The sequence below is a fragment of the Lynx rufus genome, unplaced genomic scaffold, assembly GCF_022079265.1.
Source record: "Lynx rufus isolate CCGP_SWC_20201006 ecotype Redwood Valley unplaced genomic scaffold, mLynRuf1.p SCAF_1, whole genome shotgun sequence".
In the NCBI taxonomy this organism is placed as follows: Eukaryota; Metazoa; Chordata; class Mammalia; order Carnivora; family Felidae; genus Lynx; species Lynx rufus.
Window position 1 is genome coordinate 100,311,459 of NW_025814823.1, and position 17,902 is coordinate 100,329,360.

At 44.3% G+C, this 17,902-nt stretch overlaps 1 protein-coding gene across 1 annotated transcript; it reads left to right on the plus strand.

Moving 5' to 3' along the window:
- The first annotated feature begins 268 nt into the window (after nt 1-268).
- ZNF474 (zinc finger protein 474) lies at nt 269-1,318 on the plus strand. The gene has a single exon (XM_047093681.1). It carries the CDS (start codon nt 269-271, stop codon nt 1,316-1,318), a length of 1,050 nt encoding a protein of 349 aa, XP_046949637.1.
- Nucleotides 1,319-17,902: the final 16,584 nt, after the last annotated feature.

Consider the following 17,902-nt stretch of genomic DNA (forward strand, 5'->3'; position numbering starts at 1 on the left):
TGTGTGTGTGTGTGTGTGTGTGTGTGTGTAATAACTTCTTGATTTATGTTTTCCCCCCAGATCTTGGAAGCATCTGAGGTTTAATGAGGACTTTCCAGCATTCCAGACTGCTGCCCTGCAATGAAGCTCTGAGTCACGGTCTTTGGGGCTAAGGTATTGGCAACAATGTGGAACCCCAGGACAGCCAACCTGACTAACCTTCGCTGTAACCAGGATCCCAAAAGGGGTCTGGCATGAAATCAGAGCATAGAGAAAGACTTGCTTGTTAATGGAAACAGGAAAGAAAAAAAGGGTTTCCAACAAATTGCAACAGACTTTCCACCATTCTAAAGAACCCACCTTCCTTATCGACCAAGCCGTTCTATCTAGTGACTCCCATTCCAGCCTTTTGCCAGAAACAGAGCATGTCAATCCTGCTGGAAAAATAAAGATAGGACCTCTGACAAGACCTGGAACAGTGATACTCTCAAAACGGTCCAGTAGGAGAATTATGTCAGAAAGTCCGCACAGCCCCCCTGTGATACCATCCCGCAGGCCTGGATTCCGGGTGTGCTATATCTGTGGCCGAGAATTTGGCTCCCAATCAATTGCCATTCATGAACCCCAGTGCTTGGAGAAGTGGCGTGTTGAAAACAGCAAGTTGCCCAAACACCTGCGGAGGCCAGAACCCTCCAAACCACAGCCTCTCAGGGGCAGTGGGTCCTACAATCTTCAGGCCGTGAACGAAGCAGCGTTTCAAAGTTCCCAGGCTCAGCTGCTGCCCTGTGAATCCTGTGGCCGCACATTCTTGCCAGATCATCGTCTTGTTCACCAGAGGAGCTGCAAGCCGAAGGATGAGGGGCCCAGAGCACCAAACCCCAACCGTTTTGATGATCCAACTGGTGCCAGGAAAGCTGCTGGTGGCATCCCAGCCCGACCAAAGACTCTCATCTGCTACATTTGTGGTAGGGAATTTGGCACTCTGTCCCTTCCTATTCATGAGCCCAAATGCCTAGAAAAGTGGCAAATAGAAAACGACCGGCTCCCCAGGGAGCTCCGCCGACCACTCCCACGGAAGCCTCAGCCCCTTCCAACTGGACAGTCCAACCAAGAGGAGCCAAGTCAAGCTCAGCTGGTGCCCTGTGCAAATTGCGGCCGGACCTTTGCCCCAGACCGCCTTCTGGTACACCAGAGAAGCTGTAGGGTTCAACCAAGTGCACCAAAAATTCAGAATTTGACCTTAGGGAGGAAAGGTGGCCTGAAAGAGTCCACAAATTCCAAGCAGCAAAGGAACATGGCAGTGCCCACTGTGACTGATAAGGTAACTCATGCCACGTGAGATGCATTGAGTGGACCTGGGGGTATATTCTGCCTCCAGGGGAGGGAGAGAAAACGATCCCCAGGATGCCCCACTCCTAGGATGTTTTCTTTTTTTTTTTTTTTAATTTTTTTTAACATTTATTTATTTTTGAGACAGAGAGAGACAGAGCATGAACAGGGGAGGGGCAGAGAGAGAGGGAGACACAGAATCCGAAACAGGCTCCAGGCTCTGAGTGATCAGCACAGAGCCCGACGCGGGGCTCGAACTCACGGACCGTGAGATCATGACCTGAGCCGAAGTCGGACGCTCAACCGACCGAGCCACCCAGGCGCCCCGGATGTTTTCTTTCCGTGACTTATTTCTGCCTCTGTGCAGCCTGTCCGACCCCAGGGGCTGTATCTCTGATGGCCAAGTAGATGCGAGAACATCCCCACCTGGTGGGGTTATAGTCCTTTTCTGCTCTGCCTAAAGAGAGATGGATGTCTTTCTTCCCTGATTCCTCATCCCAAGAATCCTTGGGAGAGACTGTTATTTGAAAATGAGTCATTAATGCTGTGTCTACATTGCAGAGATATAATCCCCATTCCAACGGCCCATATTTATGACCGGTTTATTTTAGTCATCTACCTTAGGAATTCATTTTTGGCAATGCGGGGTTATGCTGAGTTTATCTTGCTAAAATAGAATCTGTGTCAAAAGCCCCAAATGACTTTAGCAACAATTAAACACTGGAGCACTTGCAGAAATAGACGTGCTCTTCAAATACAGCATGTTTTTCTTTGAACACTTACACGATTGTAATATGTAGGAGATTAACTCCAGGGGAGTCTCCAAAGCAACGAGGTGTGGGTTCATGGTTCTGGGAAGGGTTTAGCTCCCATTGATGCTCTGTACGCTGTATTTGGATTGGATACGAGACTCTGCTCCCCACTTGGGCAACTGGGAATAAGCATGAGCCCATGGGCCCCCAACCTCTATGGTGAAGTATTGTTTACCTGAAGTGTCAGTGTCAGCCGGAATTGGGGAAGAATGTGTGTGGCCCCCCACACAGCATGGTCCATGTGCTGCCCTTAAGCCCAGGAGTGGGTATACTGTTCTGTGTCATACCTTGCAGAATCTCAAATCATGAGAAATAGGAAGTGGTCAAAATTTTTCTCCATGGCTTGGTACTAAAGCACCCCACCTCTGCAAGGATTCTTTTTTTTTTTTTTCTTTTTCAAGTAGGCTCCACACCCAGATCTGGACTAGAACTCATGACCCTGAGATCAAAAGTCACATTCTTTACTGACCGAATCAGTCAGGTGCCCCTGCAGGGACTCTTTAAATGGACTGTTTGGGGAAACTGAGGTTACCCAAGCTATCGTAAAGGATTCAACCAGAAGGATTGGGGGGCAGGGGAGTGGAGAAGGCAGCCTTTATTTTTAATGCAACTTTTCTTGCTTACTTTTTTTTTATTACATTATATTGGCAAACTTCTAGTACTTTTCCATAACTTTCGTGTTTAAAATGAAATTATTAGAAACTTACTGGTTTACAAGTTTCCAAGACAATGATTCTAAAGCCAAAGGGTCAGACTAAGAGATGCCGAGCAAGTTTTCCAGTGAACATTGAAGAAAGAAAGGCTAGTTTCTGTGCCGAAATCAAAACCCAAGCTCTTTAAGTGTGGCATGGGCTGCAGGCTGGTCTCATAAACATGATCTGTTTTTCCCATCTTCTAGCTGTTGCTTTTCTTCCAGAACGTGTGGGGTCTGGATTCAGAGAACACAAGAATCTGTGTTTCAGGGCCACAACTCAGAAAGTCCATGAGCTCTCTGATTTGCAGCCCTGTTTCCTGATTGTATGCATTTGCTTCCCGTGGTCTCAGTACAGATCTCAAGATAGGGAAGAGTGTGGTCAGGAATCCTGTGCTTGTTGTAACACATACTCTGTGCCAACAGGCTGAGCACAGCGTGTTCTCAGTCAGTCACGACTGCTAAACGAGGCTGGCCTGGGCCCATGGCTTCACAGGAAGACACCTCCTGACTCACCCAGTCATCTGGAGGGGAGATGTCAGAAGGAGAGGTCAGCGATGGCCCTCGGTGACTTGTGCATTTAGATCAAAGTAGGGGGAGTCCGTCACAACAAGGGCATCTGGAGGATGTGGCTCTGTCACAGCGTAACCCACCCGGCTCCTGGACCTGAGAAGGCGCATGTCAGTGACAAACTGGCACCCATTGCTGTCAGATGTGTGCTGGCCCATTCGGGGACCACACAGGCATTAGTGGAGGGCATGGGGAGGTCATCCAACAAAGGGTCCCTTTAGCTGCCAGGCTTAAAGCAAGCTTGCGTTAATTAAAATGGAGAAAATGGGTAGGCTTCAGAGAGGCGTAAGATCTCTTAGAGCATTGGATTTTACTTCTTCCCTAGAAGAGACATTTGCCATTCCACAGTGCTTTCAACAGGAAACCTCTCCCGGGTAGTGTGGTTTTCTCTTTGGGTTACGATTTGATCCTGTTCTATTGCTGTTTTTCTTTCTCTGTGTCATTTAAAATTTAGATAGTACAGCTTCCTTGTATCATTTAAAGTTGAGATGTTATGGGACATAATCCATTTCCCATAAAGATCACTGCTTTGTGCACTGTTCGATTTCAGGATTTCATCTGCCCGTGACAGCCGACTTTTGGCTACGACACGACACAGGCCCGTTCTTTTCACAATTCAGATGTGTGTTTCTCTTCTTCTCTTGTCAATCAAAGCGGTTTTCCTCTAGAATCCTTGAGCCGACTTCGGATCAGAATCCGCGATCTTGCCTGAGGCTCTCAGGGGGCTCAATCTCGTAGTGAATTCAGGTGAGGAAAAATCTTTTCAGAACCTTGATCGTAGTGCTGGGAAAACCATTCGTTCCAGTTGGGCAACAGTGACCGTTTCTCTGGCAGAGTGAATTACCCTGTGCTCGGAATGTTCCTTCAACATAGACTGGCTCAGTTCTCTTATGACACAGGGGTTCCTGTTACCCTTCAATCAAATCTAAACGCAAATAAAGGCCGCTGAGACGAGTTCCTCTCCAAGACTTCCATGGGCAGTTTGCTTTAGCTCCGCCTCGCCCACGAAACCACAGTATGGGCTGGAATTGTCCATTGTCTCTTCCAGAAGACAGGCCTGAATTTACCCTTTCTGATCTCACAGGCAAGCTGGGAAGGAGACTAAGCAGGATGTAAGAGAAATAAAACCCTGATGGGGATTTTTATTTCAAAGGTGGAACTGACCTGGGGTTGCTGCATCCACAGTTTACGTGGTACTGTGAGCAGGATCACACTTTCTTTCTTTCCTCCAAAAACAGGGGAAAGCCTGTATGAGCAGTATCTACTTTAGCAGGACTTTCAAAGTGGTGAGAAGCCTGGATGAAATTTGGATGCATAAGATGGAAACAGATAGATTATCGGTTTGAATGTTAGTATTGGCATTTAATCTACTGAATTTTAGTCTATTTAGTAAGTCTATTGTCTCTCCTAGCAAGCACTTTCCTAAGCGATGCTGAGGGGTACAGTAATAGAGCTCATTGTTGATCCTTACTTTCATATGAATGAATAAATTTTAATGCTTGCATTTAATATTTGGAAAAAATGTTGCCCTTTTCTAGAAGCTGATAGTATTTTGTTCTTCAACTGCAGGCCTTTTCTGGCTAATGGGAACACAGATCGGCAGTTTATTAAATGTAACTGCAAACCAAAATGAAGCCTTTGTCTCATTACCTTTTATTAGGTAGATAATGCTTGGAGTTATTTTCTTAGAATTTTGCTCATAGGATGTGAAAATCCTATACCATATTACAAAGTAGGCATGTTTTTCTTTAGGAAACCATCTATTTCTATAAATCATTCTCTCTGTAGTGTTAAGCTACCTTTGGCATCAGAGATGCTTAGATTGGAGCTAAAAATCCCATCACACCCATCTCTAGCATCTGGTGCTGCCATCTGGTGTTTTCTTTTAAAGTACAGTGTCTATGCTGTGAAAAATGCTATTCTTTTTGTGTTACCTCCACATACATTTGAGAAAGTGCCCTTAGAATACAAACCCCAGTTATTGAGCGCTACAATTATATATGTGATTTAAATATCATAAGTGCTGTTCCATGGCTAACTATTCCATTCTCTAAAGGCAAGACTCTCAGTGGGAATGTCATAATCAGAAAGACTCAGAAGGGCAGGACGCATGTTCTCAAAGGAGTGTGCATATTTGTATCTTTTGGGTTTGGAATTTATAAGAAGGCATGGAAGAAAGGAAACCAACTTTTTATTGAGTACCTTGATGATCAGTACTATATGTTCATGATCGGAGCTTAATATTCCACAATATAACCATAAGACAGATACTATTTTCTGACTTCTATCTGGGGAGACTGAAGTTAAACAACCTGACCAAAGTTACACAGTGGGTTTAGTAGTGGGTGTCAGAGCCAGATCTAATTACGAAGACCCTATCTTTTCAAGTCTAAGAGGCGTGGAATGTGTGGAATACAACTTGGGTGTGGCTACCCTGCCAGGCTAGGACTGCTGAGTAAGACAAAGTGGACAGAAGTGTGTTCATTCAGCAAATATATATTGTTAGGCATTGGACTAAGTATTAAATATCTAGTCATAAAAAAGACACAGTTCTTGATCTCATGGAGTTTTTATTCTTACAGAGGAAGTAATAGGAAATAAATATAAATAAATATACAGCAGCAAATTGTGATATACCAGTGAATAATGACAGGAGGTGGACATTCAGAATCTCGGTTAGAGAAAACCTCAGGGAGGAAGCGACATTTCAGCTGAGACATGACCTGTAAGAAAGAATTGGCCAGGAGGAAAGATGTGAGGAGAAGGGAGTAATAAGAGGAGGAGACATTCTGGCCGAAGGTAGTGTGGTCAGAGCTCAATGAGCTCAATGAGATGAGGCTGTAGAAACACCATAGTCCCTGCAGCTACCCAGGAGACATGGGTCATCAGTTGTGTGGCTCTTGCAGGGATCCAGCTGAGAGCAGATGAAAACTTGGCCAAGGCATTTGGTAGCAAAGACAGAGCTAAGGTATATGCACAGAATTTGGTGGTAGTTGGGATGTGGAGGTCTGAGGAGGGGTCAAGCACGGCTCCCAAACTTCTAGCTTGGGCAAGTGCTCTGGTGCCATTTTCTAATATGGGAAGACTTGAGACAGGGTAGGCTCTTGGAAGTTAAGACCAATGGTTCCTTTCTGGACACGGCAAATTCAAAGTGCTTGTGACATATCTAAGTGGGTAAGTCAGGCTGAATATAGAAGTCAGGATCTCAAAAGAGAAGGTTGGACTGGGATATATATTTGTGCATTTTTAATGTATATTTAAGGTCATAGGAATGAACAGAGAGTTGGGAAAGGAGATGCCAGGCCGAGCCCTGAGGCATTAAATCATTGAGGCACTAAAGGAAAAGGAACTGGAGAATGAGAGGCTGGAGACACTACAGAAAATGTCACGAACAAGCATGTGGAGAGCAGGGCGGGATGCTGAAAGGTGGAGCAGGATGAGGGCCAAAAAATAACTATTCAATTTGGCAGTGTGGACTGAGTCTTATAGCCTTGGAAAGAACATATCCGGAGTAGTGGTGAGGATTCCAGAGTGTGTGGATGATGAAGATCATGTCTGGTGTTTCTACTGTGACCATCTCCACCATAGACATCACTGTCCCAAAGCATTTCGCCGCAAACGTTTTCACCGCATAACTAATTGGCTGTACGGCAATTTGGCTGTAAAAGATAAAATAACTGGCTGACAGTTTGGTTTCATTTCTCCATTGACAAAGTTCCAAATTTTATATTACATAAATCTTAGCTAGTCCCCATAAAGCTCTATACACTGACGAATAGATGTTGTCTAAAAATAGTGAACAACAACACCATATGTAGACTTGAAAGAAAATAGGCTGATAAAACTTACTTGAAGGGGGAAAAAAGAGAGTGTGAAGGCGGATTGCATACTATACTATACTATACCACACGAGAAAATGATAACAGTGACATTGGTAACAAAGCCCACTAACAAATGAATTACAGCATTAGCATTTCTTACACATTTCCCATAGAACTTTGGAACGTCTATCAACAGACATGTGACAATATGCCAAGAATGAACAGAGTAGAAGGCTTTCACAATGCAGTGCAAAGCTCACTTTCAAATATGCATTCTAGTATTTGGAAAACTGATACGTCTCTTTTTTCTAAGTTTATTTAGTTTATTTATTTTGAGAGAGAGAGCACAAGTGAAGGAGGAGCAGAGGGAGAGGAAGAGAGAGACAGAATCCCAAGATTTAGGGCTCGAACTCACCAACTGTGAGATCATGATCTAAGCTGACATCAAGAGTCAGATGTTTAACAGACAGAGGCAACCAGGGGCCCCAAACTGTTACCTCTCTTTTTTTTTTTTAATTTTTTTTTTAACGTTTATTTATTTTTGAGACAGAGAGAGACAGAGCATGAATGGGGGAGGGGCAGAGAGAGAGGGAGACACAGAGTCGGAAGCAGGCTCCAGGCTCTGAGCCATCAGCCCAGAGCCCTACGCGGGGCTCGAACTCATGGACCGCGAGATCGTGACCTGAGCTCTAGTCGGACACTTAGCCGACTGAGCCACCCAGGCGCCCCTGTTACCTCTCTTAATGAAGGAAGAAATTAATAATTTAATTATGTTTTTATGTTTCCTCATGCCCTTTTTATTGTCCATCTTGTATTTTTTGTTATTTTATCTTTTAAGGTGAGATTGCCTAGTGGCCAGTTAGCCACATAGCAAACATGCTTGCCAAAGGTGTTGAAGGCAAAACCACCTAGAACCAGTAACAGCAGGATGTGTGTTGAGAAGTTTGGCTCTGAAGACCAGGAGAGAAATAATGCATGGAGTAGAAATAGAGATGTTGGGCTAAGAGAGGTTTCCTTTAAGATAAAAGTGTCCAGACCATATTTGAATGTTTAGGATTATGATCCCATGGAGGGAGGGAGGCTGAAGAAACAGGAGAGGGGACAGGGACGAGTGGGAAGCCTGGAGGAGAAACCCACAGCAGTGGGTGGGATCCCAGTGCCCACTGGGAGGGCAGGGTTTCAGGAGGAGGCACGTGTGAATGTCCAAAGGAGGTTGAATGTGGATAAAGCAAGTGTGTAGACTGCTGGTGGAAAACTGAGGTAACTACAGTCTGTTCACTTATATCTCATACTTTTTTTTTTTTATGAAGTACCAGCCAAGGTAATCAAGTCTATCAGATAGGAAAGTGAGGCATAGGAAGAAAAAGGTTAATTTGAAGAGTCTGCTTAGTCCTTTGTCTCTTCATGCCTTGAGCTAGACTGAGTTTCTAAAATCAAGACTAAGGCTCCTGGAGGGGCACCTGGGTGGCTCATTCAGTAGAGCATCTATCTTTGGCTCAGGTCATGATCTCAAAGTTTGTGAGTTCGAGCCCCACGTTGGGCTCTGTGCTGACAGCTCAGAGCCCACTGCTTTGTATTCTGTGTATCCCCCTCTCCCTGCCCCTCCCCTGTTCATGCTCTGTCTCTCTCTCTCTCTCTCAAAAGTAAATCAACTTAAAAAAATTTTTTTAAAACGACTAAGGCTCCTGGCACCATTTGCCTCTATGATTCCCAAACACAAGAATGACTTGGAAGTCTTGGCAGGCAGTAGATAAAACATTCAGTGGGATCCTTCTGGGGATTAGTACCCTTATGAGCCTTTCCAGCGGCCCTAGTTCACCTCCTCAGCTGTACTGATGTCACAAAATCCAGTGTTGACCTCACAAACTGCCCCCTGATGATGTTCACAGCTAGACTACTGATGTCCAACCCCCCATGTGCCATTTCTTCATCTTTTCTTGGTGCCAACCATGCCTGCATATCGGAGAACCACTCTAGGATCCCATGGCTCTCAGGTGTACAAAGCGCAACTGTAAGGTAACCAGACCAGTCTTCTTCTGCCTTCTTGGTTCCAGAAACCAGGCCTCATGAATCTTTGTGTGTGTATACTGCATGGGTGGACTATGTGTGTATTGAGTGGGGGGGTGAGGGGAAAGTGACAAATTTTTAAGCCACAGCACCACCGGTAAAATTGATGTATCACTTCCTAATACAAAAATGTGAAGAGCCATGCTCATCTGTACAAATTACAGGCTAACATAACTATTTTTTAAGATAAGCTTCAAATTAGAATTATATACGTGATGGGAGAGACCACGACAGAGCTACCTCTCCTGCAGCCCAAAGACCAAAACAAAATTAGATAGTTACTGCGTTTGGTGTCCCAGTATGTGGCTTTCTGCTCCTCTAGAAACAAAAATATTAACTGTAAAGTCTGTGAGAGGAGAGTATCACACATGAGAAATTCTAATGTTATGTAGGCCTAAAAATGAACAAAGCTACAACATGCCACAATCCAAAAGAATTAATCCAACTTAAATAATTTTGTACATCTTCATATGCTTACTTCTACCTCTTGCTCCCATCTCTCTGCTTCCAGCTCCAAACAGACACCCATAGTTTCTAGTCGTAAATACTTTGTAAGTCTCTGCGTAATGACAGGATGGATGTACGTAGTGCTTAGAAATCCAAATTCTAAGCTCAACAACTAGGATCTTTCCCAAGATTCTTAGAACTTCACTCAGGCAGTCCAATACAACCTGGAAGAAGTCATTATTGAAACAGAGGCGATTGTCCTGTGAACAGAATCTTACTGCTAAGCGTCATACGGTTGAGACTTCTGAATAGGTGGAGTTTCAAGAGGGTCTGACTTAGGACTCTCTCTCTCTCTCTTTTTTAATGTTTATTTATTTTTTGAGGGGGAGAAAGAGAGACAGCATGTGAGTGGGGGAGGGACAGAGAGAGAGAGAGATGCAGAATCCGAAGCAGGCTTCAGGCTCTGAGATGTCAGCACAGAGCCCGAGGTGGGGCTAGAATTCATGCACTATGAGATCATGACCTGAGCCAAAATCAGATGCTTAACTGACTGAGCCACCCAGGTTCACCATAGGACTCTATCTCTTGCTTTCCCTTTATATTTTGTAATTCACCTCCTGCTTATGTTCATTTCTCTTTCAAATTTTTACCTCTATGAGATTGTCTTACGTGAAGAAATGTCCTACGAATTGAGGAAGGGCCTAATACACCCAGGAATTCAATAAGTTTCCAATATTTCAATACATCAATATTCTAATGTTCTTCTTTGGCCCTCCCTCAGAGCTGGAGGCCCTTTAGCATGTAAGCTGAAGACCAATCAGGCATTGGAAAAAACCCCACTTCTGAATACCAGGTCAAATAGTATCTATGCTTGGCTTCCTTTTCTCTCTAACTGTAAATGCTGGAAAAACTGAGTGGCTTTCTTAGTTTGTGGGTTTTTCCTGTCTTGCCCCCATTGCTCCCTTCAAGCTTCATTTTCCCTATGACCTGAAAGCCATCTGACCACAAGGGTCAGGCCTCGTGCCAAAACGAGAAGCACAAGCACCAAACACCAGGGACATCCTCCATCCATTTTCTTCAAGGAAAGTCATTCTTTTTTTAATGTTTATTTATTATTTATTTTGAGAGAGAGAGAGAGAGTGGGGGATGGGCAGAGAGAGAGGGAGAGAGAGAGAATCCCAAGCAGGCTCTGTGCTGTCAGGGCAGAGCCTGACGTAGGACTCAATCTCCCAAACCATGAGATCATGACCTGAGCTGAAATCAAGAGTTGGACACTTAACCTTCTGAGATACCCAGGTGCCCCTTCCAGGAAAATCATTCTTAACAAGAATTTGGCAAGATACTTGATCATACACCTCACCTTCTAACCTTCTAAAGAATCAGGGAGAAAAGCAGTTTTATCTCAAATGTGGGAATTAAAAAAAAACAAAAAAACAAAACCTTCTACCAAGAAACTGTATTCCTTTCAGGAGCAGAGATTCCTGAAATGTGGAATTTGTTCTTTGACTTACATTTGTAACTAAAATTGCAAGCATATATTCAAAATACCAGTAGTTTTTTTGTATTTTTTAATGTTTTTTGAGAGAGAGAGAGAGAGAGTGCAAGTGGGGGAAGGGCAGAGAGAGAGGGAAACACAGAATACGAAGCAGGCTCCAGACTCTGAGCTGTCAGCACAAAGCCCAATGTGGGGCTCGAACTCATGAACGTTGAGATCATAACCTGAGCTGAAATGGGACACTTAATTGACTGAGACACCAGGCACCCCAACAGTGGGTTGTTATTTAAAAATCAGGTACACGAAGATATTTGAATATTAACAGCATTTCCAAATGATTGGCCAAGGCTTTCTTATCGTTCCGAGGAGCAAAACAAAACTCCAAATCATGAGTAACAGACTCTAATAGTTGGCCAATACACAGGCTGGATTGGAAAATTCCTTAACGTGGCATCCAGTAATTTCCAAAAACAATTCAAATTCAAACAACGATCCTTCCAGATGTGACATTTGGGTAGACTTGTTTGAAAACACCAGAAGTAAATGTGAAATACCAGTGGTTTCTAGACAATCAAACTATGATTGTTGAGGTTTGAGATTGAGCTACGCAGTTACTCCTATGTATGAAAATGCTATTTATACTTCGTCTGCATGTGTATGACGTGCCTGGGGGGAATGGAAACTTAATTATACACATCCAGACTAGTTAAGCTTGTTGAAATTATGCTTTAAATGACCACAGGCAAAATTCTGACTTTGGGAAACGAGTCTCTGGTGACCTGGTCTCATATTCTGATCTTGTTTTCCTTTTTAGCACCTTGTGCACCCTCCTGCCTAGTCGCTAGTTAACCGCCCCCCCCCCCCCCCCCCCGCCTCTTGATATTGTTGGAAGAGGGTTGGGAGATTCTGATAAGATCCTTCCCAGGAAAATCTCCTCCAGGGGACTGTTTGCATTTTGAAAGAGGATTTGCTGGGAAGGCGCTGTTCATCCCAAGGGAACGAACATTTGAGGTAGTCAAGAGAACAGACCTAGGAATTTTGCTGGTTTCTCTCAAATCTTACCCAATGACTGACTCTGTGGACATTCTCCATGTCCATTGACCATTGGTGTCCTCTGACCATTGGTGTCCTCACCTCCACCGTGTTTCTAGAAGCAGCTGGAATCACATCTGGAATCAGATGATAGGTGGGCAAGAAAATCACAAATCTTTGAGCACATTACTAAACTTCCTCAGCCTTAGTCCCTCCTCTGTGAGGGGTTAAAATGAAAGATCTTTTGCCAAGGACCTGCGATGGTGTCTAACAAATCATTCCCAGTCAGTTCCTTCCTGCCCCTACATAGTGGCCGTGGCGGAAGACCTACTGTCTCAGTGAAAACAAGCTTTACTACTTGCCTAAATGCTCTGTGCCTCAGTTTCCTGGTTTGCAAAATCAGGGCACTGAGTCTTGCCCAGAGGATTATAATGAGAATTCTTGCCCGTTAAAGCATGTTAAGTGGTTAGTACAAATCTTGGCGCTTAAAAGTGCTGGGTAATTATTAGCTGCTACTTGGTCAGATATTTCCGATACTGGAATATTCACAGAGATTTCTCTTTTGTTTAATGTTTGTTCGTTTGTTTTTTTTTTTTTTGCTGTTTGTGTATTTTTGAGAGAGAGACAAACAGAGCATGAGTAGGGGAGGGTCAGAGAGAGAGAGAGGGAGACACAGAATCTGAAGTAGACTCCAGGCTCTGAGCTGTCAGCAGAGAGCCCAATGTGGGGCTTGGACTCCTTAACTGTGAGATCATGACCTGACATGACCTGAGTCAAATTCAGACCCTCAACCAACTGAGCCACCCAGGTGCCCCTGGGATACTCACAAGGATTTCTAAAAGAGATTTTCTTCTTTTCTCCTCAAGTACAGAGGAGAAAAGCTTTCCCTCTTATTTTCCCATCCAAACTTTCTGCCTTCTGTGATATGCCTTGTGCACTTACCACAGACATTTCAATTATTTGGCCCTAATGGAAGGAATCAGGAGTGTGGAAAATTTAAAACAGCAGCAAAGCCCCAACTTCTTTATGTTGAATTTTGTCATGCAGAGAGAGGAACACTGTCAGTGGAATGATAGCCATCCAAAGAGCTGCACAGTCCCTCAGACCCTTGGCAGCCAGCCATCAGGAGTGGGCCCCCAGCACAGTTACTGTGCCCACGGTTACCATGCAGCCTTGGACACCAGGCTCACCTCTTAAAATAGGAGCTTCTTAAGACCTAACGGCGTACTTCAAGACTCCCGTCACCAAGTTCCATTGTATTTGACTCAGCGCTTATATTCAAAGAAAGCAGGGAATTTTGAGTATGACCATCTGTTCATTGTCACTGTACCCCTTTTTCTAAAACACCTCTATGATACCTGGCGAGTTTTTATTTTTCTTTTAGTGTTTACTTATTTTTGAGCGAGAGCAAGTGGGGAAAGGGCTGATGCGCGGCTCGTACTCACAAACTGTGAGATCATGACCTGAGGTGAAACCAGGAGTCAGATTCTCGACCGACTGGGCCACCCGGGCGCCCCCTGACAAGTTTTTAATTCCACAGTCTGAGATTCACTCCTTTGACTCAAAGCACGGACTCTGCAGGACATCCCAGCTAAAAGGCAAATGTTTTCTAGATTGTTCACAAACCCTCTTCAGCCCCTGGCACATTAATGTCAATTAGCCACCAGTGCAGCTGATTTCTTAGAAATGAGATATAAGGCAAATACCTCTTACTGGGGAGAGTGTGCAGGAAATAGCTCCTCAGAGCCATAAGCTCTGGTGCTTTCAGGGATGGCCAGGCTGCCTTTAGGGCAATGGGGAGCAGTAGAGTCTGTGGCATTATGTACACAAAGTCCCACCTAAAGATGTCACATTTAAAACTTTTGAGAACATTGTGCTGGTCAGGTAGAACATGCCTGTCTATTGGGTGGTGTGGTCATTGGTCCAACAGTTTACAGTCTGAGATCCCGAGTATGAGGCAGCAGGGAGGTAGTTCTGGGGGGCAGTCTGGGTGAGATGCTATAATGGGGACAGACTGAGTCGTGAAAGACCCATGAAGGGCCGCACATAGTTGTGTGACAGTTGTGTGCATGGACCCCTGGCACCCACACTCCATGCCTGAGCACAGGGTAACTCACCCCAGCCACCAACATCTATGTGGGTCGCCTGTGGGAATCCCCAGAACAATGAGGCCATTGGTGTGGGTCAAACATCCAGGAACCAATCCATCCAAGAATTTTACAGGGCCACAAAAAGCACAGGATCCTAGAGAGATTCCCCAACCTGGAGTGTAGTTTTCAGAACTTACAGTTTGAGTTTAAATATATCAGTGGATGGAGAGGTTAAGAAGTGCTTCCTCCACTCAGTGGGTACCTTCGTCACCCTGTCCCTGCGTCTTGACTAACCCCACACGGTGTGGGCTCTGTGCGTGCCACATAGGGATCTGTCCACCTGACCTACTTTACCAGAGAAAGAGCTTTGGAAAAAGTGAAAAAAATATTTCCCAAATAAAGGTGGGGAGTTAAGTATGATCATCCCAACTCATCCCAAGTTCTGTACCTAGCATGGTGCCTGGCACATGGCCTGTAACCGGAAGATTCTTCCTGAGCAACAACATCTGGGCTACACTGAATCACCTCCTGACAGGCAGCCCATTCCTCCAGATGCATTTCCACTTAGGGTAGGTCTCAACCTTCCAGAAGCCCAAGCTGTGCTTTTAGTAGGTGTGGCTACGTTCTTCCCGCTCACAACGCAACTTCAGTATCAATATATTTTTTTTAAATTTTTTAATGTTTATATTTGAGAGAGAGAGAGAGAGAGAGCAAGCAGGGGAGGGGCAGAGAGAGAGGGAGACACAGAATCCGAAGCAGGCTCCAGGCTCTGAGCTGTCAGTACGCGGAGCCCAGTGTGGGGCTCAAACTCAAAAGCCGTGAGATCATGACTTGAGCCGAAGTTGGACACTTAACCGACTGCGCCACCCTGGTGCCAGTATCAACATTTAGAACCTTATTGTTTTACTGGGTTTGTGAAGTTGGAAACAATCTGATTCAATGCAGATACTTACGGACTGGCCATACTGTGCTCGTTACCAGTCACACTCTGAGACATACAGTATGCATCAACATATTGTTGATCTATATGTGGGACCTGAGAAAGGCCCAAGGCCAAGTCCTGAGATGGGAAGGATTATCATGTGTATCCCTCTCATGGCCATCACTTTTTAATTTTGCATCTTTACAAAAATCATTAGAGATTAATGATCACAACTAGATGGGTTGAAAGCATCTTAAGCTCGGGCACCTTTTTCTTTTCTTTTCTTTTCTTTTTTTTAATATGAAATTTATTGTCAAATTGGTTTCCATACAACACCCAGTGCTCATCCCGGGGCGGGGGGCACCTTTTTCTACTGTACTCATCAAAGTCATGGTTTAGACCAACAGGGATGGTTTCTTTTTTCAAGATGTTCTCACCCCTGGCTTCCTTGATTCCTTTCTGACTCAACTCGCGTTAATGGAAGTCCCCAAATGAGCCCAAGATATATGGCTGTTTTGATGTAGGGATGTTATGATGCACACTTAAAAAAAAAAGGACAATTACACTTTCTGCATTTTTGGTTTCATTTCCAAGTAGTGTGTGAAGCATGTCACTTGGAGGAAAAAGGCAGGCATTTCATTTACATACATATTTGGTAATAAAAAGACATCTTTTACATTTTGATATTGTTGCTTTGACACAGCCCCAATGAAATGACCTTCTCAAAAGGAATAGGCCAACTGCTTCCATGACAGCAGATAAACCCAGCAAACTGCTGCTTCCCAGTGCGCAAATGTGGGAGGCTGCTTCTGCTCACTGGTAGCAGATCACTAATTGTACTTGTGACCCTTCTAGAACCAAAGGTCTCAGCACACTCTCTCTCTCTTTCCTCTTGAGGGGAATGAGCTTAAAGAAGATAACGGTAGGTTGGAGGGGAGGCAAGGACAAAGCCAAGGAAAATGTAAAGGAATGAGATAGTGTGAGGCAAAGGGAACCTTTCAATATCCCTGACATCAACTGAGGCAAGTGACTGACCTCATCTGTGTCTTTTGTGCACAGGTTCACACACACACACACACACACACACACTCACTCACATACTAAAGGACTTTGAAGTTCCTCTCACCGAAAGATGAGAAACTGGTGTCAGTAATGTTTCAAACAGACCAGATGCCTTGCACATGGGCACAGAGGGATAGCCTTGGCTTTCAAACTATTCTTCTCTGCCCCAGGGCTAGGGCCTGGCAATCTAGAATTGGACTTCTCTGGATGAAATTGTATGTGAATGGGGTTGCCACCTGGTGCATTGTCTCTGGCAAAAAAAAAAAATTTTGATGTCCTGGAAAAAAAAAAAAAAAAACCTCAGTTAAACAGTTTGTAATTCTCTCCAGTCCCTTTTTCTTTTTCCCGTTTTCTTCAATGGTGTTTATTTTTTTCTTTTTTCAGGAATTTCTCAGGAGACAAATTAAAGGGTTTAGAATCTAGATGACTGAACAATAGTCTCTAGTGCCTGGCACAAGTCACTGTAAAATCCATTATTTGATTCTGCAATTTCCTCTGACAATGTGTACTGCTGACTTGGAAGCGACTGCATGCCATGAGCTCGGCAATGCAAAATACTCGCCTAAACTAGGTCTGCGTGAGAGGTTTTTAACCGGCTATGCTGAGGAATGATAGACAAACAAGAAACTGCATTCATTAAATATGTGAGATTCAGTGAGTTTTCACAGTTTTATATACCTGTTACATCACCACCATAATCAAGATAAAGGAAGAAGATCTTTGGGGTGCCTGGGTGGCTCAGTCAGTTGAACATCTGACTCCTGATTTCAGCCCAGGTCATGATCTTGCTGTTTGTGGGTTTGAGCCCCGCATCGGGCTCTGTGCTGACGGTGTGGAGCCTGCTTGGGATCTTCTCTCTTCTTCTTCCTCTGGCCACTGCCCCTCTGCTAGCTCATGCTTTCTCTCTCTCTCAAAAATAAATAAATAAACTTAAAAACAGATACAGAACCCCCACAGATTCCATATACCCCTTATTCTTTCTTCCCCCTCCAGGCAACCCCTGATTTGATTTTTAAGCCCTACAGCCTAGTGAGGATTTTCTACCACTGGAAGCAGGCAGTAATGGACGTTTTTGTGTTTGGCTTCGTTCAGCAAAATGATTCTGTGTGTTATCCACGTTGGCACAAGCAGTGGTAGACCTTTTTTTTTTTTTTTAGAGTTTATTTATTTTTGAGAGAGAGAGAGAGAAAGAGAGTACGACTGGGGGTGGGGCAGAGAGAGAGGGAGACACAGAATCCAAAGCACGCTCCAGGCTCTGAGCTGTGAGCACAGAGCCTAACAGGGGGCTCGAACTCACAAACCATGGGATCATGACCTGAGCCGAAGTCAGATGCCTAAGTGCAGTCAAATGCTCTACCACTGAACTACACCCCCTCAGATGCCTAACTGACTGAGCCACCCATATGCCCCACTTTTTTTTTTTTTTTTTGCTGAGTAGTAGTCCGTTGAATGGCAGTATTATGCTTTTTCTATTCATGGGTGTTTCCAGGTGCGTTACTGTTTTTATTATCACTGAAGAGTCCTGTCTCCTTCAGTGCAAGCAGAACCCGTTTGTATTTCTTCCACAAGAAAGAGATCAAGATGT